Here is a 27,965-nt window from a genome sequence, read left to right as displayed (position 1 = left end):
TGGGGTAACACATTTAGCAGTATAGCACTAGGATCAGATAATCTCTGTAAATTATGGTAACAGATTCAAAATTACAATTGGATTGGGAAATCCCTGTACACTGTAGTAATGGATTCATTGTTACAGTTATCAGGTAATGTTGGATCATTGTAGTTACAGATTTAGCTGCACAGTAATGAGATCGGACAATCCCAGAACACTGAACTAAAACATTCAGCAGTACAGTGATGGGGATCAGGTATCCCCTGTACCTTGTGATAACATATTCATTGGTAAAGTAATAAGGAGGTCAGGAAATTCCTGTACATGGCTGTAACAAATTCAATTCTACAGTAATGGGGTAGGATTATCTATGTAAATTGTGGTCACAGATTCAGCAGCACAAAGTTCAGGCAATCCCTGCACACTGTGGTAACAGATTCAATAGTACAGTAATGGGAACAGGGAAAGCACTGTATACACTGCACTAACAAATTTAACAAAACATATCTGACAGTCAGGTGATCACTGTGCTCCATATATTGATAGATCAGATGCAAAACAGCAATGCAGATGACAGACTGGACATGGATGATAAAAAAAGGAACAGAAGTCGTGATTCACTAGAGTACAGACACGTAGTTCTGAAATTTGCAATTCACCTCTTTTGGCACCTGCAAAATAAAACATTTATGGGTTACTTACTGAACTTACATATATTTATTATAGTGAATACATCTCTTTAAAACAATTATGCACCTGGTAGATCTCAAATCCGATAACCAGAAAGTCCCTCCCAACCACTCTCCCCTTCCGTCTGTCCTTCTGCATAAGAGAGGCCAGGATTGTGTGGGGGTGCTTCTCATCCTCTCCCTCCAGAGTCACCAGGAACTGGGGATTAGTCCAGAATGTAGCTGAAATGGAAAGACAAGCTTATACTCAAATACAACATAGATTTACAGAAACACTTTAACTGCTTGTTTTGTCGTTCATGTTTTTTATCCTGTGGTAGTTGAACGAGAAAGTTAACAGACAGTGGGGTAGATTCAGCAAGATATGCGCTTTTTTTACGTAGGCGCAGGGCACCGTTTTTGCCCTGCGCCCCCGCAAATTTTCTGCGCTACCCGCGATTCACGGAGCTACAGTAGCTCCGTAAATTGCGTGGGTGCTCCGGCAAAATGCCCGGCGTAAGCGCGCGCAATTTAAATGATCCCGTAGGGGGCGGGAATCATTTAAATTAGGCGCGTTCCCGCGCCGATCGTAGAGCGCATGCTCCGTCGGGAAACTTTCCCGACGTGCATTGCGGCAAATGACGTCGCAAGGACGTCGTTTGCTTCAAAGTGAACGTGAATGGCGTCCAGCGCCATTCACGAATCACTTACGCAAACTACGTAAAGTTCAAATTTTGCGTCGCGGGAAAGACACGTATACGTAACATTGGCTGCCCCTGCTAATAGCAGGGGCAGCCTTACGCGAAAACCGCCGTACGCAAACGACGTAAACTGCGTACGCAGGGCTCGCGTAACGTTGTGAATCGGCTTTAGTATGCAATTTGCATACTATACGCTGAGCACATAACGGGAACATAGCGGCCATCGCAAGAATGCAGCCTAAAATATGCGGGCATAAGAGCCTTATGCCACGCATATCTTAGGCTGCAGTCGGCGTAACGAGGTTCCTGAATCAGGAGCATTCGATACGCCGGCGCAAGTAAGCAATTGCACTGCGTAACTATGGTTACGCAGGCGCAATTGCTCTCTGAATCTTGGCCAGTGTGTATTATCTATATGTGCAAAAGTCCCTGATTTGGCCACTGGGGTGTACATTATCTATGTAGCATGCATGAAGTAGAAAGACTAGTGCTTACCTCGATTGTTACGACAGCCACCAGCGTTGTGCCCTCTGACCCATTTGCCATCAAAATAGCTGTCTTTCCATGGCTTGGGGGTATCACTGTTGGCCGAGTCTGGTGTCAGACTGCAGATTTCCAAAGTGTCAAAATAGCGCATAAAGTCATCCATTTGCATCCTGAAGAAAATGTGTATTACTATGAGGGTAATTATCAGAGAATGTATGCATTGTAAAGTTCTGAACCACCTAACACCAATCACTTACCAGAATTCACCATTTTCACGTTTCACATGAAGTTTCTCCTTCAGCGGATTGTCCAGCAGTGACCACATTGGGGAGCTGTCAGTAAAGTGATAAAAGTGCTTATTCATATGTAAGGCATTTTCACCCACATCGCAGAGGTATTATTGTACTGTTTGCCTTAAAGTGGTCCTACCATTGATACACGTTTTCATGTTAAGTGCAGGCATACCAAGTATGTGTCAGGCCCCATACACACGTCCGAGGAACTCGACGGGCAAAACTCATCGTTTTGCTCGTCGAGTTCCTTGTGAAGCCGCCGAGGATCTCGGCGAGCCAAGTTTCCTCATTGAACAACGAGGAAATAGAGAACATGTTCTCTATTTGGCTCGACGAGTTCCTCGTCGGCTTTCTCGGCCAAAAGTGTACACACGGCCGGGTTTCTCGGCAGAATACGGCTCCGATCGAGTTTCTGGCTGAATTCTGACGAGAAACTCGGTCGTGTGTACGGGGCCTAACAGTTACAGGTATTTAAATCCCCTTACAGACCACCATTACACCACCATTAGAGATGTGCAGGGTGACCCTCACCTTCTCAAAAGTCTTAGCTCTAAAGCAAATGGTATTTGCAGGATGCTGAAACTGGCCATACATTAGTAGAATTGTGTTAGCAATTTTAAATTTTTAGAACATCTGTTTGATTTTCTAATCGTTAATTGGGTGAACTGACTTTCGTTTTGGACTGCAGTGACATGAAAATTCAGAGGGGTAATATGCAAATTTGTTTCTTGAACAAACTCATTTCTAACAGTGTATGTAGTTTTTGTACATTTTGTTTCAAAATGTAATGGTAAAAGCAATACAAATTTCTAAGAACTTTCGAAGGACATTCATCAAGTCATCTTACAAACGTTCATTCAACAATCTATTAATGTATAGCCAGCTTTAGCTGTGGGTACAGTAGAATGATCTTCCCCTTATTTCCTGCACTGACACACCATCTGCCTCTGATTGGTCACAAAGATTGGCAGAGATTTGGCTTTTGGATGTGAATGCTCTACATCAGCAGAAAATGATGCAGGGTACCCTGTGGAACCCTCCTGCCTCCTGAAGATAGAAGATTTGTTTTGTAGCCCCAGTGATGATGTCTAGATGCTAAGAAGAGGGATTACAAAGCATAGGGGAAAGGTAATTGGAAAAAATAGGAAGAAGAATCGAGGGTACTTTTTAGGCGCTGACTGGTGTTCAGTTCTAAATATGTAGACTCGCCGAAATTACATTAGTAAAGAAAAACACCTCTTCGTGTTGTGCAATATACACCATTTCATTAATAAAAAAAAATTAATTTATCATGGGCACATACTTGTCACTCCAGCGGCCGTTCCACTCCACTTGGCCCCATGGATTTCGTAGTTGAATCAGAGGGATCTTGCGATCATTGTGTTCCACCTAAAAAAAAAAAAAAAAAGCAAAAGAACAATGTTATGCGATTATTTTCAGAGTCTGGTTAAAAGCCAAAGTTAATCCGTGCCAATTTAGATTTAGACTTGTTTGTTGATCACAAGGACAAAGGGGATGGGAGTTCCAAAATTCTGCCGCTGTCACCAGAACAGGAGGTGAGAGGAAATATTCCAATAAGGACACTTGTGCCAAATTCCGATCCATGTATAGGCTAGCTGGTTGTACACAAGTTGATTTATCAACCAGCTTATCTGGTTTTTCGGGGGTGCTGGATGTAGCCGGCAACAATGATCATTGTATTCTGATGGTCGTGAAGGCTCCACTCTGTCAGAATACGACACCACAATGGAAAGGATTCCCCCATTCACCTTGAATATGTGGATGGGGAATATTTGTTTTAAATTCAAAATTTATTATGTAGCCTTACTCTTTTAGGAGTTCATTGTTTTGGATAAAAGGGTTAAGTGATAAGATCAGCAAGTATAACTAAAAGGCAAACTTTTTTTTTTTTTTTTTTGCTTAAAGTGGAGATGGGTTAGAAAACTTGCCCCACTAGGTAGAGTTACCCTCCTTGTTTGTTTACCATTATCAATAAAAGTGAATGTAAAAGAAAATCCCAATAGGAATAGAGGAAAAAATCTTCCAATTGGGACACTAGTTCTGGTCACCCTGATGACAACCAGGGATTCCTTCACTTTGGAGGGATTTCTTCTCACTTCCTGTTTTGGGTATGGCACATAAAGTGAAGGCAAATCTCAATGGGACACAGATGGCTGAAAGAAGTCGACAGGGGTTTTGTTTTTAGGTTTTACTTTAAGAATATAATGCAAAACGAGGAGCAGGAACACTCAAGAAGAGTAGAACATCCAGATCTTAAAGAAAAGCCAGGATAGAGACAAGGGGCCAGATTCTCTAAGATTCTGCGTTGGCGTAGTGTAAGCCATTTACACCACGCCACCGCAACTTACTGGAGCAAGTGCCGTATTCTCCAAGCACTTGCTCCGTAATTTGCGGTGGCGTAGTGTAAATGGCCCGGCGTATGGCCGGGTAATTCAAAGGGGGCGGCTTGTATTCAAATTACCCCCCCCCCGCGCGCCGATCGAACTGCGCATGCGCCGGGCGGAAAAAGAGCCCAGTGCGCATGCTCCAGCTCACGATGGAAAACGTCAATGACGCCGACGTGAGCGTCATTGAGGTAAAGTCGTATTCGCAGACGACTTAGTAAAACAACGTAACCGACGGAAAAAGACGACGCTGACCCGACGCCATACTTAAATTCATTCGGGAATTGGCGTATCAGGCTCATTTGCATAGTCAAATGAGAACTGAACGTAAACGCCACCACCTAGCGGCCAGCGTCGAATTACATCTAAGATCCGGCGGTGTAAGTGACTTACACCTGTCGGATCTTGGCCTTATCTAGGCGAAAATGATTCTAGGAATCACTCGCATAGATACCCGGTGCCAAAAACAGAGATACGACGGTGTTTCCTGAGATACACCGTCGTAACTCTTTTGAGAATCTGGCCCAAGAACTACAGAAGGGAGAGCTCACCACTAAAACATTCAAGTCAGGGTTTCTCAACCAATGATTCTGTGGAACCCTAGAGTTCCTCCAGTGGTTGCCATGGGTTCCTTGAGCAAGAAGGGATGTCTGCCTTTCAGATCAGTAGCCACTGACACAAACAGTTATTGTTTTAGCTATCCGTAAGCAGGGATTATTCCCATTTACTACAAGAAGAACATTCTTCCCACTGATGCTAATGTACTGTGAGCTGTAAATATAATTATTAGCAGGGGTTCCCTGGAGCCAAAAAGTTATATCAAGGGTTCCTCCGTATTAAAAAGGATGAGAACAGCTGCTCAAAGAGATGGAAGCCAACAGGTGGCTCATCCCACTGGACTATTTTAAAGAGCAGTGGTAAATAAGTAAGAAAGAACAAAAAAAAATTCTGAAAATTATATACCAAAAGGAAATAATGGTTTCTATCAGAAAAAGCAGATCAGACATGATACATGCTTACAACACAGTTTTTTTCAGCAATGTAGTATGTTTTGTAATATAATAAAGTATCTGTGGCCTTACCTCTGAGACCCCAATAACAGAGTATGCGTGACCTTTCACCAATCCTTCCGGGGTTGTCAGTTCCATCTCATTCGGATTCACAATCTGTGAGAAACCAAAACAAAAAAGCCCCCACAAAAATGAGGCATTAAAATGAATGATGTGCCATACAGGTTTTCATAGTTTCTCAACCAATTACAGTATATCCTTATATTATATTTGAGCTTTTCTACATTATTTTGCACTTATTCCTGTGAACAGTCTGATTAGGTCTCTCTGGCATTTGTCTTCAGCAATTTGACAACTTGCCTATGTGTAATGCATAGCTTCTGTGCATGCTATAGTATTCTACAGTATATTGAGTGCACATTGTATTGATTTACTGAGTTACCTGGTACAGATTTACCTTACTGCAGTCATTATGTTTATATTGTAGATTGTGAACGATTGTAAAGCTGTCCCCATAAGCATTTTAAGCATTATTTCTAATGGTTTTCATGCTTGCTTTAGTTGTTTTGCTTAGCAACTGTTTTTTTTTAAAGATATTTTTATTACGTTTCAAGACAAACCAACATACAAAAAGAAAAAAAACAACAGAACAAAACTGGGTTGGTCATTAGTATACAGCAACAAGCAGTAAACTCTTATGCCGCGTACACATGCTCGGAATTTCCGACAACAAATGTTCGATGGGAGCTTTTGGTCGTAAATTCCGACCATGTGTAGTCCCCATCGGACATTTGCTGACAGAATTTCCGACAACAAAAATTTGAGAGCTAGTTCTCAAATTTTTCCGACAACAAAATCCATTCTGGGAAATTCCGATTGTGTGTGGACAATTCCGACGCACAAAATTCCACGCATGCTCTGAACCAAGTACGAGAATGAAGCGCTCGGTCTGGTAAAACTAGCGTTTGTAATGGAGATAGCACATTTGTCACGCTGTAACGGACTGAAAAGCATCAGGCTGAAAAGCGCGAATCGCCTCTCACCAAACTTTTACTAACACAGCTGGTATTGAACTTCCCTTTTATAGTGCCATCATAAGTGTTGTACGTCACCGCGTTCTTGACCTTCGGAATTTCCGACAACATTTGTGTGACCGTGTGTATGCAAGACAAGTTTGAGCCAAAATCTGTCAGAAATGTAACCACGGTTTTGTTGTCGGAATGTCCGATCGTCTGTATGCGGCATTACAGTCAATAAACATATGATGATGCATAAATCGCATATTGTAATTTACTACATAAATAGGTTGTTCAAACACAGTGCAAATTTAGGCTGGTAACTATTGTACTATTTTTAGTCCTTCTTTATATGTTGAATACAATTCTATTGAAAAGGCATGTTAATGTTTGGTGTGCTTACTCTAAGTATCTTCTATATTCATGAATACTGTCCCATATAAATGCAATCTTACATTCTTGAAGTATACATGGTAAGCAAATCCATCGACCCAGTGCTGAGGGGCCCATATGTCCATGTCCTGGATCAGTAAAAATTATGTGGTGGTTCAACGGTAATGTGAAGTTGTTTTTTCAAGTGAATATGAAATCTTGCATATTAGCAGTTTGCAGATTTCAAGCCAGTGATTGAAGCTCATATATTTGTTCAACCGTGCTTGTAGCCACTCTTGATGTTTACAGGGTTCAATAACTCAAGCTGCATTTTGCACAAAAAAGTGAATTACTCTTTAGCTTAGAAACCTGCTACACGAAACAGAATGTACCCCGTTCTTTGTGACCATGGTGCTTATCATGTTTCTGCTCTATTTAAAAAAACAAAAAAACATGTTTTCATTGCTTTAATTATTATGTCTTCATTGTCCACTCACATTAATGGAAGATCCCATAAGTGACCTCTTTTCCACCGCACTCTGGATAATGTGAAAAAGGTTTGGAGGGGGAAGCTTGAGGTCCACACTCTCATCCAGTCCCCCTGTGAAATCTACAAAGGCTTCATTCACCCAGCCTCCATCCAGGCCCTCATAGGATCCATTCAACCTAAGGACATAAAAACAGTGGCTTACGGTGAGTTATATTTTACAGAAACACTTCAAAATGGTGTAACATGCATTGTGCAATCTGTTGGTCTGGAAACCAACAGGGTAAAATCGTGGTATCTAAAGCACATAAGACTTTTCATTGGAATCACATAAAAGTTCCATACTGGCAGCTGGAATGCCGATATCGCTTAGTAACCCTATATATGCTGTATTTGCTTTAGAGTAGGTCCTCAAACAAGAAAATGTAAAAGTGGAGTTTCTTCAAAACAAACCTGAACACTCAAACGAAGATTAACTGAACAACAATCAAGGCAAAGAACACTATTTACAAAGCAATTGTGAATTTGCTGTCTCTCCTTACTGATAAATACATTTACAAAGCTGGTAAATTTGCGGTCCCTCCTTAAATATCATATTTTTTTCTGATAGGTGGAGCAGTATTGTAACATGAACAGAAAGACAATGCACTGAAATAGCGGTGGTACCGTTTGGCAGCCATGTTGTTTACCTTCGCTCCATGTGTTTTATAGAAAGAGAGCAGATTTGGCAGTGGTTGCCAATTAGTTATCTAGGTGTTTCAAGGTGAACAAAGAAATATAAATAAACCTTTAGAAGTGCTTAAGAACCGATTACTTACTTGGCATAAGCCTTTTCCAGCAGAGCGGGCCAGAACTCAGTTTTCTGCTCTGAGCTGACGAATACCAGTTCACCGTGTTTGGTAGGGAGACGGTCATCAATCACAACGTCAACCCACTTACCATACTGCCAGAACTAGAAAAGACAAAGGGGGGTTCGCCATTAAAATTAAAAAACTTCAAGACACGTCTTAACCCCACCCCTCTTCAACAGCCAGGGCCAGATTTTTGCATAGCCAGAATAGGTCATGGGCGCTAGTGCCATCATGCTAGGTCCTCATTGCTGTTGTCCTTGAACAGTTTGAATTTTTTTGTCAGTGTGATTTAGTAAATTGCGCTTACAGTTTGCCAATCTGGGCCCTACACCTAAAATAGAACTGCTAGCAGATCAGGGTAAGGCCGGCGATACATGGCTTGAATCTCAGCCGGTTCAGCAGGAACCACCAGAGATTCGAATCGTTAATGGGCAGGCTGAATGTACCAAGTTGATCAATCGATCAACTTGGGTACAAGCAGCCTGTCGGATTCTCTTCCGATTATAACTATATCAGCCGCTAGCAATAATCACTGTCTTCTTCCGGCTTCCCCCACCAGGAGAAGACAATGGCCCGGCAGGAGGGATTCCCCTGTCAGTGCTGTCTGTGCTGATGGAGCAATCGTGCAAATTTCTTTCCTGCAACCCGTGGCTGCAGGAAATAAATTTGCTCCATGTATGGCTAACCTAAAAGTCGGCATCTACTCTTCCAGTGCTCATTTAATGATGTAGAGAGGGCAAAGTATCTGTCTGCACCCAACTCATGCCTTGCTAGCTATGGTATCTTAGTTAGTGTAATACCAGGTGACTGGGGTGGGAAGCATGCGGCACAAGAAAATTAGCCTAGGGGGGTATGAAATGTAAATTCAGCCTTGGCAGTGGCATAGAAACGGGTGTAATTAAAGTAGCCATCTCTATTAGGGACATGGGCCCCCATAGTGCAAACTCTGTCAGTTGTTCACAAGTGCTTTTCTGCTTTCAGCTTTATCACAATAAAGACGGATTCCAATTAGGTTAAAAATCACCTGTGCATTAACATAGAATCACATTGTGGGAAATCTGATAGTAAGCTGTGAACATTGAAAATCTACAAACAGATGAGAGCAACTCCCACTGTTTGAGAGGATTAAAGGGTATGTAAACACCAACAGTAAACTTCTTTGATTTGGCAATGTTAAAGATGCCATTGAAAACGTTTTGTATTATCTGTTTTATAAGTGTGAAAAATACCAGAAACCTTCACAACTGACAACTTCCTGTGCCTTTAAAAGCAGAGTTCCAACCACAGTTAGCATTTTTTAAATGCATGTCCTTTCATCCTGCATTTTTATAATATAAATCCGGTCACTTACTATTTTACAATCCCCCACCGACCCGGATAGATATTTAAAAAAGATAGTTTTATAAACTATGTCTACACCGTTGTCATTTTGCTTGTGGGCATTGTGAAGCCTACAAGCACTTACTTCCTGGAAGTCTTGGATGGGGAGTGATAATTGGACAGCGCACTGCATCCTGGGAAATGATGACACACATTTCCCAGGAGCATTAGAGGGAGATGATGTCAGAATCCTAGGTGCTTTCAAAGGCAGATTTTGTGGGACCGCATAGCAACAGGCATTTCCAGATAAGTAAAAAAAAAAAAAAAGTTTTTTACTTTTTTAGGTCTAATGAGCACAATAATGAAAAAAACATTTTGGGATGGAAACTCCACTTTAAGTTACATTCTTCCCAGTTATCTCTAAGGACCAAAGAACCCCTCCCCTCTATGTTATGGAGAAGGGGAGAGTTTTTTGTCTCAGAATTCGGTTTCTCCATGGATACAGTACAGTGAGTAAGTATGCTTTAAATTCTGTGTTAAGGATCTATGTTCTGGCTGATGCCTTACCCTAGTTGCCCCACCCGTAGGTGGAGTATGTAAAAGGTAAAAATAGGAAAGAGAGGTATGGGTGGCACTGCCAATACTGGTGTTTAATATATAAAAATAAAATTCTTGTGCACTATCCCTTTAAATTAAGTGCTAAACAAAAAATGTATGTTCCAGCTGATTGTGCCACCTATGTATAACATAATGCCCATGATTTGACTGTAAAATCAAAATAAAATATATCCCTTTAAATGTTGTACTGAGTGAAAAGTGTGTATTATTGTTGTAGTGAGTGAGTATAGTCACCCCAGTACAGGAGAGTGTTGTTGGCAGAATCACCGGGTGAAAATAAAGGGAAAAAGTTTAAATAAAGAAAACGAATGGAGCCATTCTAAGCTTATTATTGAATAACTTTACTCCAACAGTTAATATCATTTTAACTGAAACCTAGAAAGTCAGGACGTTGTTAAAGCGGAGGTTCACCCTAAAAACATGTATTTAACATTCCATTCAGCATAATTCCAACATTTACAGTATGCCGTTTTTTTTTTGGTGTACATACCGTCTTATTGTTATTTTCCACCCGGCTTCTGGGTTCTCACTCTGGGAGTAGGCGTTCCTATGCAGAGGCTAGATGATTGATGCCTTGTGAAAAACTTCCCCCCCGGCGCATAAGGCGCGTCACCAGTTTTCCGAAAGTAGCCGAACTGCTAGTCGGCTCTATACGGCGCTTGCGCCTGCCGTGTAGAGCTGACTGCGCAGGCGCCGTATAGAGTCAGCTACTTTCGGAAAACTGGTGACACGCCTTATGCGCCGGGAGGACGTTTTTCACAAGGCGTCAATCATCTAGACTCTGCATAGGAACGCCTACTCCCGCGGGACTGAGAACCCGGAAGCCGGTGGAAAATAACAATAAGACGGTATGTACAGCAAAAAAAACAAAAAACAGCATAGTGTAAATGTTGGAATTATGCTGAATGGAATGTTTTTAGGGTGAACCTCCGCTTTAAGACAAACTGTTTTTTTTTTGCTACAGAAAGTAGGTGAATAGCCCCAACTGGTTCAAGGAACAAAGAACGTCTATCCCCCTTCTTGTCATTGTCACAGTATATGTCCCTAGGCCCTGGCTGCCGCAGAGGCAGTACTATTCTAAGGAAAATAACAGGTTTATTCACAAAGCCTCTTGCCCTTCCCACTAGGCTTTTGTTCCTTTATCCACCTATACAGAGATTAGGCTGCACCACCGCTAAAGGAGAAAATGTGTATAAAACTGTTTTTCTAACCAAAAAGGGACAAAAAATACACATAGAAACATCGAAGAGAGATGGCAGAAAATGACCAAATGGTCCATTGAGCTTTTCCAATTTTTTTACTTTTTGTTTTTTAACCTTTTTTTCAAGTATATGTTTATATTTGTCCCAAACATGTTTCAGTTTACTCCTCCTCCTGCTAGATTGAGGTCATGTGTCTGTGTTCTTGATCTTAGCTTTATATTGAAAATACTGCTTTCCTGAACCTATGCACACCCCTTCATTTAGATTTCAGTCATCATATCCCCCTTTCCCTTCTGTACTCAAAACTGTATATCAGACTTTCCTTCAGTCTCTGCTGATAAGTTTTATCTCTCAGACATTTCACCACCTGCCTCTTGATTCCTTCTATCTTATCAATATCTGGTTTGCTTTATCAGATCGAACAACTCCAGAGACGGGCAACAAAGACACTTTGTCTTTCAGGATGTGTTTACCCAATAACCTAAAAAGTTTTAAGCCAGCCATAGACAGTTCGAATCTCAGCTGGTTTAGCAGGAACCGCCCAAGATTCAAACCATGTATGGGCAGGCTGAATTTACCCAAGTTGATCAGTTGATCGATCGTGGGGTTCAATATTGCGTTGGCCCGCCCTTTGCAGCTATAGCAGCTTCAACTCTTCTGGGAAGGCTGTTCACAAGGTTTAGGAGAGTGTCTATGGGAATGTTTGACCATTCTTCCAGAAGCGCATTTTTGAGGTCAGGGACTGATGTTGAATGAGAAGGCCTGGCTCGCAGTCTCCACACTAATTCATCCCAAAGGTGTTCTATCGGACACTTTTGGCAATATAGGGCCAGATTCACGTAGGGAGCGCGTATTTGTGAGCGGGCATAACGTATCCTATTTACGCTACGCCTCCGCAACTTTGACAGGCAAGTGCAGTATTCTCAAAGCAAAGTTGCGGCGGTGTATCGTAAATAGGCCGGCGTAAGTCCGCCTAATTCAAATGTGGAACATGTGGGCGTGTTTTATGTTAATTTATTGTGACCCCACGTAAATTACGCTTTTTACGAACGGCGCATGCGCCGTCCGTGAAAGTATCCCAGTGCGCATGCTCCAAATTAACCCACAAAAAGCCAATGCTTTCAGCGTGAACGTAAATGACCCACAGCCCTATTCGCGAACGACTTACTCAAACGACGTAATCAACGGAAAATTCGACGCTGGCCCGACATCCATACTTAACATTGGCTGCGCCTCATATAGCAGGGGTAACTTTACGCCAGAAAAAGCCTAACGTAAACGGCGTATCTGTACTGCGACGGCCGGGCGTACGTTCGTGAATAGGCGTATCTAGCTGATTTACATATTCTAGGCGTAAATCAGCGTACGCGCCCCTAGCGGCCAGCGTAAATATACAGTTAAGATACAACGGCGTAGGAGACTTACGCTGGTCGTATCTTAGAGAAATTCTAGCGTATCTGATTCTTTGAATCAGGCGCCAAGATACGACGCCTCAGACTCAGAGATACGTCGTATCTCCTACGTGAATCTGGGCCATAGTGTGCATGAGCGAGTTTGGGGTGGAGGAACTTGACTGGCCTGCACAGAGTCTGTTGGGTTCAATATTGAGTTGGCCCACCCTTCAACCCACAGCTTCAACTCTTCTGGGAAGGCTGTCCGCAAGGTTTAGGAGTGTGTCTATGGGAATGTTTGACCATTCTTCCAGAAGCGCATATCATGTGGGTGTAAAGGCAGGCATCCCAATACTTTTGGCAATATAGTGTACCATCCAGGTGGCAACTGGAGTTGAAAGAAAATTCAGACAAACCAAAAGAAAATGTAAAAAAATAGGGCCCACCATTGTAATGCAAACAAACCTCGGCAGTCTCTATGGATGTAAAAACACCTACAATCTTGGCACCCATTGGCCATGAGCTGAAAAACAGCAGGTCTTTATTAATGGCAAGAAAGGCAATTTTTTAAAACACAAATTAGTGTTGTGATTTGGTACCTGTGACATGTGCCCATTTAAATGTGAATTTCAATGATAGGTCCACATTAATACAATAGATGATAATTTATTATAGAGTATATATATACAAAAAACGTGATAAAGGAGCACTGAAGCAAATAGTTGCATTATCCTGTTTAGCACATAATATAAGCACAAAGACAGCAAATAAACTCTGGCAGGAAAAAGATCAAAATTTGTAAGAATGAACTTTCTGAAATAGTTTTACCTGAAAATGGAATATTCCTGCATATCCCTCCTGGAAGCTCTGCTGGGGAGGAACCACTCGCTCCAACAGATGACGGTAAACAGTCAAAGATGCTGCAGCAGCCAGAAACCAACAGTTACCTGTAAACACACACAAATAATTGTCTTTAATTCAGATAATGTATTAAGAACACTGTATTATCAAGCACAAAAAATGAGAATACACAATGGCTGCTCCCAATACAAGCGACAGGTGCAGCTTGATATCGACCATATACATTAGACAGTCAACTTTTGGTAATATCAAGAACTAAACATGCATGAACAGCATTCCAAAAAATCACCTCAGAGCACCATTGCTGAAGACCATTTTGATAATTTTTTTTATAATTGTTCCTTGCATAGTCAGAGCTATGTCCATATTTTTCTGGCTATGTAATTCTCAAGAGATATACAGATGACTAGAAACAAAAGGCAGCGCTTTACCTCCTTATATAAACATCCACGGCTGAATGGCTGGTGCTCAGACACAGATTGCGTCTGCTGAAGTACTGAAGAAAGGAATATAGCCAGCATCACGGTCAAGAGCAGCAAGATCTCCGTTTTATTAAGCCATCGGTGTATACAACACAAACAGTCAACGCGTTTCTACCATAGTGACCTTATTTATGAGTAAGGCTGTTATGGCAGAAATGTGTTGACAGTTTGTGCTGTATACACCAATGTCCCAATTAGGGATCAATCAATATAGTTTTTTCGGTGCCGATACAATACCGATATTTCAACCACCTATCCTACCGATAGCCAATATTATTTGCCGATATTTTATAAATTTAAAAAAAAAACGTTTTTACTTTGTCCTTTTACATATTTTGGTTTATTATCACTGTTATGACGGTCACAAGGAATGTAAACAAATAGGCATTGACAGGTACTCTTTATGGGAAGATCGGTGGTCTATAAGACCCCAAACCCCTCTTTTGCACTTAAAAAGTATTCAAAGCATCAAGATCTGCGTTTTGAATACTTTATTTTTAAAACTGGCGCCTTTAAAGCAGATGTCCGCTGAAAAAAAAATATTAAAAGCCAGCAGCTACAAATACTGCAGCTGCTGACTTTTAATATTAGGACACTTACCTGTCCTGGAGTCCAGCGCCATCCGCAGCAGAGGACGAGCGATCGCTCATCACTCTGCTGCCCCCCCGCCATCCTTGGTGAGGGAACCAGCAAGTGAAGCGCTCCGGCTTCACTGCCCGGTTCCCTACGGCGCATGCGCGAGTCGTGCTACGCCTGCCGATTGGCTCCCGCTGTGTACTGGGAGCCGAGTGTTCCCAGAACACAAAGGGGGGGGGGGATGGGAGGTGACGTCATGCCCGCAGTTTACCTGAGACTGTGTGGCCAGAAGTGGGTGCAAATACCTGTCTCTAGACAGGTATCTGCACCCCCCTGAAAGGTGTCAAATGTGACACCGGAGGGGGGAGGGTTCCGATCAGCAGGAGTTCCACTTTAGGGTGGAGCTCCACTTTAAGATGCCAGTGATCCGGGTCTTTGTTCGGGTCTTTGGTGAGCCGGGATGTCCGGGCCACCCGGTTGGACAGCTGCTGAGCCGCATTGGTTGTTATTACAATAAAGCAAACCCCCTGAAGCAATATCGGTAATATCACTCAGTTTTTTGGCAGATACTTCTGAAAAAGTGAATATCGGCTGCCGATAATTGGTCGATCCCTAGTCCTAATAAAGCCAAGGTCTTGCTGCACTATACTGTCATACCAGCAATTTTCCTATATACAGATGACAATTTATGTGAGTGAACAGGTAAATTATTTCTTTTAATGACAGGATTAATCATTTTTTTTGTGTATTTAAATTTTTTACCAACTGCAAAGGGTATAAGAAAGGCAACATACACAGTTTGGAACATACCCTGGATGCTGACTACAATATAATGGTGGAATCTGCTGCACTACTGATCCTACGAGTTCTGTTGCTGGGAACTATAAGAGCTGGGTGCATACAGGCAACATTTGTTGTACAATTGCACTAATACATCACTAGTGACACATACTATTGAATATATTAGTAATCCATCTCACAAATTTGTAACACTGTTCTATCATTAGCGAATAACTTCAACATACTGCAATTGATAAATCGATAGTGAATAATCACAGGCCTCCAGAGTAGCATGAGTACACTAGTAAAACTCGGCATGTACGCAGGGGCTAAGCTGGCTTTGTAAAATGCTGACACAGCAGTCTTTAGGGGGGGTCAGTTGCTGCAGTAACATGAACATCAGAAACAAACATCAGAATTTGCATTCTAAAGACCTCACATATGGTGGCTCCATGATGAAGACCCAGCCACCATTTATAGTGGCACTTCAAGGAGTTTTATTGTACAATTATCTCTATAAGCTAAACCCATTCTATGCATGTCATCGTTATCTTACCACTGAAACAATTCTTCACTTATAGAGAAAACTGTTTGTATATGCATTCAATATTCTTATCGTTTCTGTTGAACTTTCCTTTGTGTCAATATTTGCAGCTCAATGTACATTCTGAGTGTTCATGATTCCACGATAGGACACGCTTTAAGCCTGCCATACAAGGCTCGATTTTTGCCTGACTCATGCTGAATTGCCCAAACTTCCAGCTGTGAGTGGTCCTGTTAGAAGCACCAGGCTCAACACAAATGGAAAATTGTTTCAAAATACCATGAATTTATTTTACTGGTGCCAATCCATGGTAGCATAACTACATGTATGTTAACATGTTGGCACCATGAAGTACATTTTTTAAATCAGCTTGCTGTGTGGGAAATTGTCAACCGAACAGTGGCTATATTAAATTAGATGCCGGTGTCTTGTCGAGCTGGTTCCCCTATCGGATAGGTTCCGGACTCGCCTGCGCAGTAGGAGCCCACAGAAATCTCCGAGCCTCAACAGCTGTGATATTGAGCAGTGCTTTTTTGGGGAATGATTTTATCAATAAACTACACGTCTCAATATCATACCAGCCCCTTGCTGCATAAAGCGGCGTGTATAAACAAACAAAAAAGCACTGCTCAATATCACATCTGATCCACCCCTTGCTGTTATAGAGCGGCGTGAAGAATAAAGCGGCGTGTATAACTAAGCATCGGGAGAGAGCGCGTCTACAGCTGCCGAACAGCTGTTAAAGCTCAGAGATTTCCGCCGGCTCGGATTGCGCCTGCGCAGTCAAGAGGGAACCATATCGATAGGAGGAAACAGCTCGGCAGAACACCGGCACGGTTTGGTATTCAGGCAGCCTCGGGTGCCAGCTGTCAAAATACAATACCCAGCGGGGGAGATTCTTTCATCCATGCTTTTTAGCATGGAAAGGAGAAATCTTTTTGATTCCTCTGGTTCAGTCAAAGGGCTCAGTCCAAGGGCTGAGCAGAAGAAATTTGAAAATACATGGCTAGCCTTAGTATAGGAAGAAAATATTATAAATATATCAAATTGGCTTCCATCACTGTGTTTTAACATCTGAAGTGAAGATGTTAAACGGTAACATCTTCACTTCACTGACATCTCCCCATGCCGCTCTTTTTTGGCCATCTGACCATAGACTGATGATCCTATGTAGCTAAAGGTAGCCATACACAACCTTTTTTTTTTTTCATTTACCCGGCTGGCTAAACAAAAAATCCAACAGATTCCTCTATTCGCACTAAACAGATTGGATGCAGGTGATGTTCAGCCAACAACTGTCTTCATGGCTTCTTTAATTTTTCAGTTGAAAAATGTTTGGTTGGAGGGTGTCGACAGGGCTACCCATGGAATGAGTTTCAGCTAGTTTTCTCCATAAATGGCCAACTTAACACTTGGGTTCAAGTCACTCTCTGCCTGCCTTGAGACAGCGATTGACCTGAGAACAAAACAAATTGATGCAAGAAAGAGGAGAGGGGGATTCTTCTGTTGTCATGTAGTTGTGGTTTACATGTAGCACTTACTTACCAGTAAAGCTAGCCATACGTGGGTCGAATTTTGTCTGGTTCAGCAAGAACCAGCCGAATTTTGATCCATATACAGTATGGGCACCATGGCTGTACAGAAGTTGATCTACCAACCAACTTCAGTGCAACCAGCCTGTTGGATAAATGCTGATCGAACAGTGCTGGCAGCTATAGCTGGCAATATAATTATGAGCTGCTTAAGCTAAATACAATCCTGTAAAAATTCATCAATAGTGGCATTAACTGCCCTGTGGCTATTATAAGAATACTGTGCACACTTACCCAGGTGTCCCTGGCAAATATCCGTCCACTTCATATTCTCACAGATGAACTGAGGAACATTACAGATCTCCTGGAAAAGGAAAACATATATATATTCAGTATTTAGTAATCTCCAGAATTTTTGTCAAGATAAACACATAATAAATTGTATATTTAGTGTATGTATACAGTAGGGATGAGCCAACAGTTTAGTCCAAACCTAGGTTCCACCCAAACTTTGGCTATTCAGGCATTTGGAGGAGAAACTCTGTGGTTGCTAACTGCATTACATTTCTGAAGGCAATAAATATACACTGATTGGACAGCTGAGCAAATGCTTTTTAAAGCCCATTTCCTGGCCATACCTCACGTCAGCACACAATGGGTTAACGCCTCAACTGGCGCCCACATGACCACCTTTTCCTAGCTGAATAAAAGAAAGCCCCTCCCCCACTGACGTGTTTTTTTTTATCTGCTCCAGGCAACCTGTGGATTGCAGTGGTAAGTACTTTGTTTCCTGCAAGTATATTCCTCCTACCGCACCGCCCCTCCATGTTCAGCCTCTCATGGAGTTGGAAGACCCAGAACGTTGGACGGTGAAGCCTCCTGAAACTGGGTATCCCTTGTGCCAGGTCGCAGGCAAAGTTGCTTGGATAGCACAATGTCACCATTGTGGTTTTCCTGTCTTGCATAGGCAGCGTGGCGCTCTCCTGGCTTTGTCTTCAGTCAGAGCGACGGTGCATGATGTCACAGAGGGCAGGTAGACAGGCGGCGTGGGGTATTGACATTATTGGTGTCAATGGGAGGCCATGCCCTTTGCAACATTCTCCATTATAGGGTGTTGTTGTTTGGCAAAGCGTTGGATGAAGCGAGTGACAGACTGTGACCACATTCTGGACATTTCTTCTAGCAGCTGTCTTTTTGCTCAAATCGGTCGATCTTCAGAAGGGTTCAGGAGGCCAAATCTAATAGGCCAGGCTAAAATTTACCAGATCACAATGAAGGGGCCCAAACTTCCTGTGTACATGGAATCCAATCCAGAGCAGGCTGCCAGACATTTGGAAAATCCTTTCATTCATGACCAACAGATCTCGAGAAGAAATAATTAATGCAAGATTACGTATAAGAATTATACTGCAACAGGGCCATAGTGCTGGTGCCACCAAAAGAACAAATCTGGGGGTTTATCCCCATTCTTTCTAGCACCAAAGGCTTCAGGAGCTTTCCCTACTGTCTGGGTTTGAAGAAATCAAATGAGTACATACGCAACGAAAAGGTGCAAGATTTTGTCTGTGTAAACAGTCATGGCGATAGTTCAGCATGAGGACTTGTCAGAGTCAATCGACTTGCCGGACGTATACTTCCATATACCAATCGGTGTGTGTTAGAATATTATTCCAAATTCATAATTCGGCAATTCATGGCAAGCTTGCAAAACATATTTTGATTTATGATTAATCATAATAATTAGGTATGAATGAATGACCTTGATCAATTGATATGACATAATTCTTCTATCCAAAACTGAGCATTACGGATAGCCAATTTGAGGATGACATATAAGGAATCCTGGTGTAGGTTGACAAAAATAGATTCAGAATAGATCTGTATTTACGTAGTGATATCAATAATATACTAGTTCATATCTATTGTTAAGCTAGTTTAGTAAAATCGTATTTATACTAGTATGTATTGGTATATAGTTACTTAATGAAGTTATAGCTTTATAGCTGATAATATATGTTCTATGACATTGCATCATCAAGCACACTACTCTAAGTATAGAGTGTCACATGTGTGCCTGTCAATCAAACTCCATACGACTCTGTGCTAAGATCTTCATATTGCTGAACCTAGCAGATATTAATATTTGCCATACAAGGGTCTAAGCCTGGGCCGTATGAGGTCATGACGTTCACTTGTAACATATATTTAAGCTTTGCTTTAAAGAAGGCTGGACACACTTACATGACACACTGATACACACTTAAACTAAGACACACTTATTCGCACCCTCTTTGAAAGACAACACTGACATACTGACATATTGACTAGGAGAACAGCTGAAGCCAGAAGTCAAACGTCATTTCCTGTTTCTTCCTGCATCACTTTGGAAAATCTCAGAAGACAACATGCCTGATGCTGCTCACATGCTTTTATAAGCTTGCTACAATACTATCGATCCAATTCCAGATATTTTCATCTACGCTAAACTGAACTTTATACTATTTTTCATTGTGTTTGTGATGCCACCTGTGTGACAATAAACTCACACGTTATTTTCAAATCAACCTGACTATGAATGATCTTCATTCAGATACGCCCTTGAAGCTATAAGAATATTAGTTATTAATTTTACATTCTTACAGTGGCGAGCCAAAGAAAGTACTGTCTTATCTCTATTTTTACGGAAATCTCGACCCTTGATGAGGGGGGGAGAGATTGGCGCAGTCTTTGCGAATATTCAAGTCTCGAGAAAAAAGACGGTTCAGAACCTATCAAGCAAGAGGCGTTTGTGTCGCGTCAGATGTGGACAACAGTCCAGTAACAGCCGGTTGATGACGAGAAATCCTTCTAATAACGGTGAGTAAAAAAAAAAAATTATGAATTTTATAGATGAAATAGCTAGAGATAGTAAGCTAGAATTTAAAGATGTGTGTTTTTATCCAAATGACAGTCACTTGTGGTTGTATATGTACCAAGAATGCTTAAATTCCAATGTCCAGATAGACAAATCCAGGTTTACTGTGAATAAATTACGTAAGAAAATAAGTAATGTATTGAAATTGGTAAGAATATTTAATAAGATGATTATTGATATTTTACCTGCCAAAAATGTGTGTACACTAAACCAGACAGAGACAAATAATGTACAGAACACAGGAATACATGAAAATGTGTCCCAGGATGCTCTCAGTTGTTCTAACTGTGAGATTTTGTGTAATTACATAGAAAATCTTGAGGAACAATTAGGATCTAAAAACATGATTTTGCCAGAGTTACAAAATGACAGTAAACAGATTGCTGTAATAAATACAGATGACAAAAAGGTTGAAACCAAGTCAAAGCTACAATCTTATTTTCCGGAAAGTTCGGAAATAGAGAATGTTGATGCTACTGATGAAATGGAAATGAAGCATAAAAACTTATTATGTAGGACTGCAAAACTTAAATTGCAAATTCATGATCAGTTGATGAAGGTTCTAAAAGACTTTCCTATTTATGACGTTGAGGCTACTGTATTTTCTAATTGGGATTTATTTGAAATGTTTGCAGATCGTTTTAATCTTTCAAACGATCAACGCAATTACATTTTTCAGTTGTGGATTCCTGTTAATTTTGCTAAACGAATCCATTCACTTGTTAGTGATGATGAAGGTCAAAATGACGCCACAGATAGATTGCGACTATTATTGCTATGTATGACCGGTGAACAAAAACCGACCATAGAAATGCTAGACCTATTACAGACTACTGCAGAAGAAGATCCATTTTGGTTTAAAACAAGATTTTGCAAGGTTTATGAAATGATATTTGGAGTAGATGATGAAACTGACCCAGGTTTAAAAATGGCTTTCATAAAAAAATGTAAATACCTTGACCCAACTTCAGTGGCCATAGTACAGGAACGTCAAAATTTAAATGCTATAGTAAGTTTCATTGACAAAATTAGGAGACAATTGAATCAAAGCAGTCTCGCACACGAGGTTTCTATTATTCAATGTGACAAAAATAGTCAGGCTACAGACGTGTCAGAAACGACAGGTCTTAGCAGGAATGACAAGGACAGGTGCAGTCAAGTGAGTCAAGGAGACGACCCCATGATGTGTTTTTACTGTCATGGATTTGGCCATATGAAAAAACATTGCTTTAAGTTTAAGAGTGACTTACAAATAAGAACTAAAGATATGGAGTATGAAAAATCAGCTTTTGTGCAACCTGATTTTTCATGTCAAGATAACATTTTGACTGAATTGCCTTATGACACTGAAGTCAAACAGATCAGTAATTTGACTGTTCACAGTAGTTCAGACAATATGGCAAAAGGAGCTGTCACTGAAAAAGAAGGTTTATTGCCATTGCCAAAAATAGAATCACACCCGGATTCAATTTCTCTGCCATTACAATATGTAGCACCAATTATTTTGGACGAGAATGGGAGACCATATTTACAATGTTTGATAAATGGTAAACATATTAATTGTCTCTTAGACAGTGGATCTGAGATTACCCTTATCAAAGAAAACATACCTGTGAAACCAAATTCTCCTATGTGTAATATAGTGGGTTTTAATAATACAGGTAATTCCACTGCTAGACAGGTATCCAATGTAACATTTGAAGTACCTGGATTAGTGAAAACTAATATTAACATTTGGGTCTGTCACGAAGCAGAGAATATACTTGGCATTGATGTTATCAATAAACAAAAGTGGGTGATTGATTTGGCTAATAAAAGTATTTGGAAAGATCCATCTAGGCCCAAATCAGTGCTGATTGATCCCTCTGTATACAGTAATGTTGGTTCCGTTACCAATATGTCTACAGAACAAAAGTGGCCTGATATTGATGAAAATTGTGCTTTAAAGGAAGTGGTACAATCTTTTCCAAGTTTGTGGTCAAAGTTCAAAAATGACTTTGGAACTTTGAAAAGTGCCGAATTAAATATTGAAGGAAAGGATCCAGAACCTCTTGATCAGAGTGAGTTACCACCAGAATCAATTGGTCCACTTTCTGATATTATTCAAGAATTTGTACAACTTGGAATTGTAAAGAAAGCTAAATCAGTGGTAAATAACTGTATTTGGCCTATCAAAAATATTGATAATTCATATTCTTTATCAGTTGACGTAAGAACATTGGATAAACAAATCACAAATAGCCCAGTTCTTCCTGATAAATCTAACATAAAATTACATTTGAATGTTGAGAACAAAGTGTTTTCTGTACTAGAAATCGCTGGTAGCCATTTTTCCATTCCTTTAACTAAAAGTTGTCAATACAAACTTGCGTTCACATTCAGAAAAGAGACTTATACGTTCACTCGATTAATACCTGATCTAGGTATAGGTGATGGTATAGTTCATGAAACTATAGCAACAATACTTTCTAAATTTTCTAGGCCAGATTGCATTTGTCAGCACGTGGATACGATTTTGCTGAGTACTCAGAATATCGATGAACATATGGCTCTTTTGTCTGAATTGTTTATGATGTTACAAGCTGAAGGTTTAAAATTAAACACAACAAAAGTTCAGCTGATGAAAAGTCAAGTGAAATTCCTTCACATGCAAATTAGTCAAGGAAAGAGACAATTGTTGCAAGAAACAGTTAGGGATATTACTGTTATCCCAACTCCAACAACTTACAAGGCATTGCATAAATTTTTGCATAAAATAAATTATTGCAAAGAGTTTGTACATTGTTTCGCAGAAAAAGTTAATCCACTATATAATCTTTTAAGGAATAAAGGTAATATAGTTGACCAGTGGGGTCCAAATGAGAAAAATGCTTTTGAAGTGTTGAAAAAAGATTTGCAGAATGCTCCAGCATTAAGTACAATAAAGGTCTGTTCTGAAACATCGTTTGTTTTGAAAACTCATGTATCTGAGAATGCCATCTCAGTAACATTGTTTCAGTTACAAGAAGGTAAGGAGAAAATAATTGCCTATTTCTCCAGAGTTTTATCATTTTTGGAAAAAACTTTTGAGCCAGGTGTGAAGCAACTTCTAAGTGTTTACTATGCAATTAAAGTTACAGAGAGCATAGTGAAATCAAACAAAACCATTGTACGGACACCTGACTGTTCATTAAAAGGTATTTTTGAGGAAGGTAATTTTAGTGAAATTAAGAAAATATATCCTTTATGGTTCAGAGCTTTATTACAAATACACATTCAGATAGATGGGAACGAAAGACATCTACAGAAATTTACACCAGCACATGTTTATACAGCTGTAGCTGAGAAGTCTTTATCTCAGATTTCCAGCGTAAGAGCTGAGAAATGCATTGAAGTACTTGCAGAACACTCTGACACTAAAGTAAGAACTCCAACACAGAATACAGTTACGCATATTTCTAATCGTTTAGAGGTGAGAACAAAGGCATAGTCCATTGTCATCTCTGGGGTGATATGAAATCTAACTTTGTTCGTTAGAAATAGAATTTGTATCATGACCGGAAAAATGAAATATTGCGTCCTGACATACCTAAACCTCACAGTACATATATTTTATAATTTAGGTTATTTTTAGTCAGAATAAGGACAATACACAGAAGTATATAGAAGTACATAGTCACACAGAAAATCTCTTTGAAGGAAAATATGAGATAGTATTTCACATATAGTTTTAACAAATTCACAAAGTAATTGTCTCATAATGTTTTAATATTTGTTGAGAAAAATATCAAAATGTATAAGAATTAATATAAATATTTTATTCCTGAGTAATGATACTGCCTCTCTTTTACAGATATGGCATCTAAAATCAAACAAATATGGAGGATAACAAGCTTCTATAAAGAGCAAAGAGAAATTCAAAGTTAAAGAAGATATATTGACAAAAGATTTATATTTCATATTTATGAACTATTTTATCTTATTCATCAAGGTTTTTCTAACGGAACTTGAAGAAGACATTTTAAAGACATTTCATGAAGAAACATTAATCGGAAGGAACATTATCTATCTACTATAGATAAACAATTTAGGACTGAAACATTTGTCCACATATACATATACATTTTTTGATTATCCAATTATTATGATATTAATGTTCACATGAAGTTAGGATTATTATTTTTATTTATTTTTATTTATTCACATATTGAATGTTAGCACACTCATTCTAGTTAATAGAACATTTTTTGTTCATAACTTAAGAAAGATATTATTAATAGAACTATGGAAAGTGATGAAAGTTTTAGAGTATAAAGTATATTTCCAAAGAGCTAAAATATTATTTGAGCACATATATGGAAATATATTATTGCATTATTTACTTATTTTAATAATAATAATTTTCATTATTATTATTATTATTAATATTAATAATTATTGATATTAGTCATCATTATGTTATACATTTTAAAATCTATACCATTATTTCTGGTAAGATTTTGATTAGATAGATCTAAGAAGAGTTAAAAGTAAAGAGAAAAGCATTTAGGAAAAGGAAAATTTCTAGTTGCTTCAGTTCTGAGGAATATCGTGTCCAATCGTTTGATACAAGGTGGAGAAAATGAGATATGAATGTATGTATGTGTGTATTAAATGATTTAGTATGATTAATCATAATTCAGGGGGGATTGTTAGAATATTATTCCAAATTCATAATTCGGCAATTCATGGCAAGCTTGCAAAACATATTTTGATTTATGATTAATCATAATAATTAGGTATGAATGAATGACCTTGATCAATTGATATGACATAATTCTTCTATCCAAAACTGAGCATTACGGATAGCCAATTTGAGGATGACATATAAGGAATCCTGGTGTAGGTTGACAAAAATAGATTCAGAATAGATCTGTATTTACGTAGTGATATCAATAATATACTAGTTCATATCTATTGTTAAGCTAGTTTAGTAAAATCGTATTTATACTAGTATGTATTGGTATATAGTTACTTAATGAAGTTATAGCTTTATAGCTGATAATATATGTTCTATGACATTGCATCATCAAGCACACTACTCTAAGTATAGAGTGTCACATGTGTGCCTGTCAATCAAACTCCATACGACTCTGTGCTAAGATCTTCATATTGCTGAACCTAGCAGATATTAATATTTGCCATACAAGGGTCTAAGCCTGGGCCGTATGAGGTCATGACGTTCACTTGTAACATATATTTAAGCTTTGCTTTAAAGAAGGCTGGACACACTTACATGACACACTGATACACACTTAAACTAAGACACACTTATTCGCACCCTCTTTGAAAGACAACACTGACATACTGACATATTGACTAGGAGAACAGCTGAAGCCAGAAGTCAAACGTCATTTCCTGTTTCTTCCTGCATCACTTTGGAAAATCTCAGAAGACAACATGCCTGATGCTGCTCACATGCTTTTATAAGCTTGCTACAATACTATCGATCCAATTCCAGATATTTTCATCTACGCTAAACTGAACTTTATACTATTTTTCATTGTGTTTGTGATGCCACCTGTGTGACAATAAACTCACACGTTATTTTCAAATCAACCTGACTATGAATGATCTTCATTCAGATACGCCCTTGAAGCTATAAGAATATTAGTTATTAATTTTACATTCTTACAGTGTGCAACACCAGAGACATCTGAGATTTGCAGTGACTGGCTGTCACTTCCAGTTTAGGCGTTTGCCATTTTTTAAATTTGGCCACGGCACCAAGAAACTTTTTGAACATTTTGAAGGCAGTAGTGGCAGTAATTCGTCTTTGAGGGTAAGGCACTGCCATTATTTGGACAATGTTTTGATTGTCGCAGGTGTAAGCCAGGAGCTGGCAAAGCATCACAACCTTGTCCTAGAAATCCTTTTCCAAGTTCAGTTGACTAGTGAACAAACAGGAAAAGCAGCTAACCCCTTCTTAAGCTTTGAAGGATCCTGGAGTAGTTTTTCATACCCAAATGTCAAGAGGTTTTCCAAAACTGCAAATGAAAATCTGCGTATGAAAAGTCATGGAGACCGCATTTATGTCAGCGAGGGATAGTATTTGAAGCACAGAAGGAAATTTTTGAGGTATGACCTCAGCCCTTCTATACTGGAAAGTTTACAGTTTATTTTTCCTTAACATCCTCCCTAATGGGCCACCCCTCTTATGCATGTGCATGTGGACTACTGTGGCTATTGTTCTGCCACTGTTTGCAGGTCCAGCCTTTGGTACTCAATTACGTCTTTCATGACACTTTTACCTGATATGGTCATGACTGAGCTCTGAAAACAGTTATAAATAATGTAAATGTTAAACATTACTACCAACTCCTTTATTGTAACAGTAAGGTTGAGGCATTGTGTGGGTGGAACAGGTCCGGCTAAACTGGTTCAGGTAAAATTAACACATTTCTATGCTTGTTTAACAAACAACCTACAAACTCTTCACAATTTATTTAAAGGGTGTTTATGCTGCCGGATCCTGTCATTTGCAACTTTATTAGGTGATAATCTTGTGTCCAGCAGCTGGCAGCTGCAGACAACAAATATTGTCAGACACCAGATCTCATCAAGGGAAAGGCTGATTATTCTGGTTGAAATGTCGCTATTGTTTTGGGTTCGATAAGCTACATCCAGAGCTGTCTTGATGAACTCGTTTCCACTGTATGAGAACCAAGAGTGCCTGTTTATGTGACAGCCGACTGACAGACAATCCTGAGGGTGGAAGTAGTTCCAAAACTACATCCAACCTTATTTAGAGAAAAAAAAAAATGGAGTTGAAAGCTGGCCAAGTACATTACCATCTGATTGTACATTCTCCTTTAAGCCCTGTACACACGATCGGTCCATCCGATGAAAACGGTCTGATGGACCGATCGTGTCAGAACGCGGTGGCGTAAAACACAACGACGTGCTGAAAAAAACGAAGTTCAATGCTTCCAAGCATGCGTCGACTTGATTCTGAGCATGCGTGGATTTTTTACCGATGGACGTGCCTACAAAAGATCGTTTTTTTCCTATCGGTTAGGTATCCATCGGTTAAATTTAAAACAAGATTGCTTTTTTTAACCCATGGATAAATAACCGATAGGGCCCACACACGATCGGTTTGGTCCGATGAAAACGGTCCATCGGACCGTTCTCATCGGTTTGACCGATCGTGTGTACGCGGCATTAGATTTACCAAAATATCCAAAAAGAGGGTCTACTTAGAAAACCTGATCACTTTGTATCTAATCAGGTAAGCCCTATACTATACACTCTATAGTGCCTTGCAAAAGTATTCACCCCCTTGGCATTTTTCGTGTTTTGTTGCCTCACAACCTGGAATTGTTTGAGGATTTGCATCATTTAATTTACAGAACATGCCCACTACTTTGAAGATGATTTTTATTTTTATTGTGATGCAAACAAAAATAGGACAAAATAACAGAAAAAGTCAATGTGCATAACTATTTACCCCCCT

The 27,965-nt window shown here is 39.8% G+C and overlaps 1 protein-coding gene and 1 long non-coding RNA gene across 2 annotated transcripts in view; one reads left to right on the top strand and one right to left on the bottom strand.

Moving 5' to 3' along the window:
- Positions 1-27,965, bottom strand: part of LOC120913392 (calpain-2 catalytic subunit-like) — a 68,547-nt gene that overhangs the window by 29,857 nt on the left and 10,725 nt on the right. Inside the window, exons 2-11 of the mRNA XM_040323275.1 lie at positions 17,872-17,941; positions 13,631-13,749; positions 8,239-8,372; positions 7,431-7,599; positions 5,618-5,701; positions 3,434-3,519; positions 2,095-2,169; positions 1,847-2,007; positions 739-893; positions 642-653 (exon numbers count right to left, since the gene is read on the bottom strand). Coding sequence (XP_040179209.1) covers positions 642-653; positions 739-893; positions 1,847-2,007; positions 2,095-2,169; positions 3,434-3,519; positions 5,618-5,701; positions 7,431-7,599; positions 8,239-8,372; positions 13,631-13,749; positions 17,872-17,941 — 1,065 coding nt within the window. The remainder of the gene's footprint in view (positions 1-641; positions 654-738; positions 894-1,846; positions 2,008-2,094; positions 2,170-3,433; positions 3,520-5,617; positions 5,702-7,430; positions 7,600-8,238; positions 8,373-13,630; positions 13,750-17,871; positions 17,942-27,965) is intronic.
- On the top strand, positions 19,227-26,068 carry LOC120913394. Its single transcript, XR_005743509.1, has 2 exons — positions 19,227-20,433; positions 24,324-26,068. It is a non-coding gene; the product is annotated as an uncharacterized LOC120913394 (long non-coding RNA).

This window comes from Rana temporaria, chromosome 9 (assembly GCF_905171775.1).
Source record: "Rana temporaria chromosome 9, aRanTem1.1, whole genome shotgun sequence".
Lineage (NCBI taxonomy): Eukaryota > Metazoa > Chordata > Amphibia > Anura > Ranidae > Rana > Rana temporaria.
Note: the sequence above shows the minus strand (reverse complement) of the source record. Positions and strands in the feature narration are given on the sequence as shown.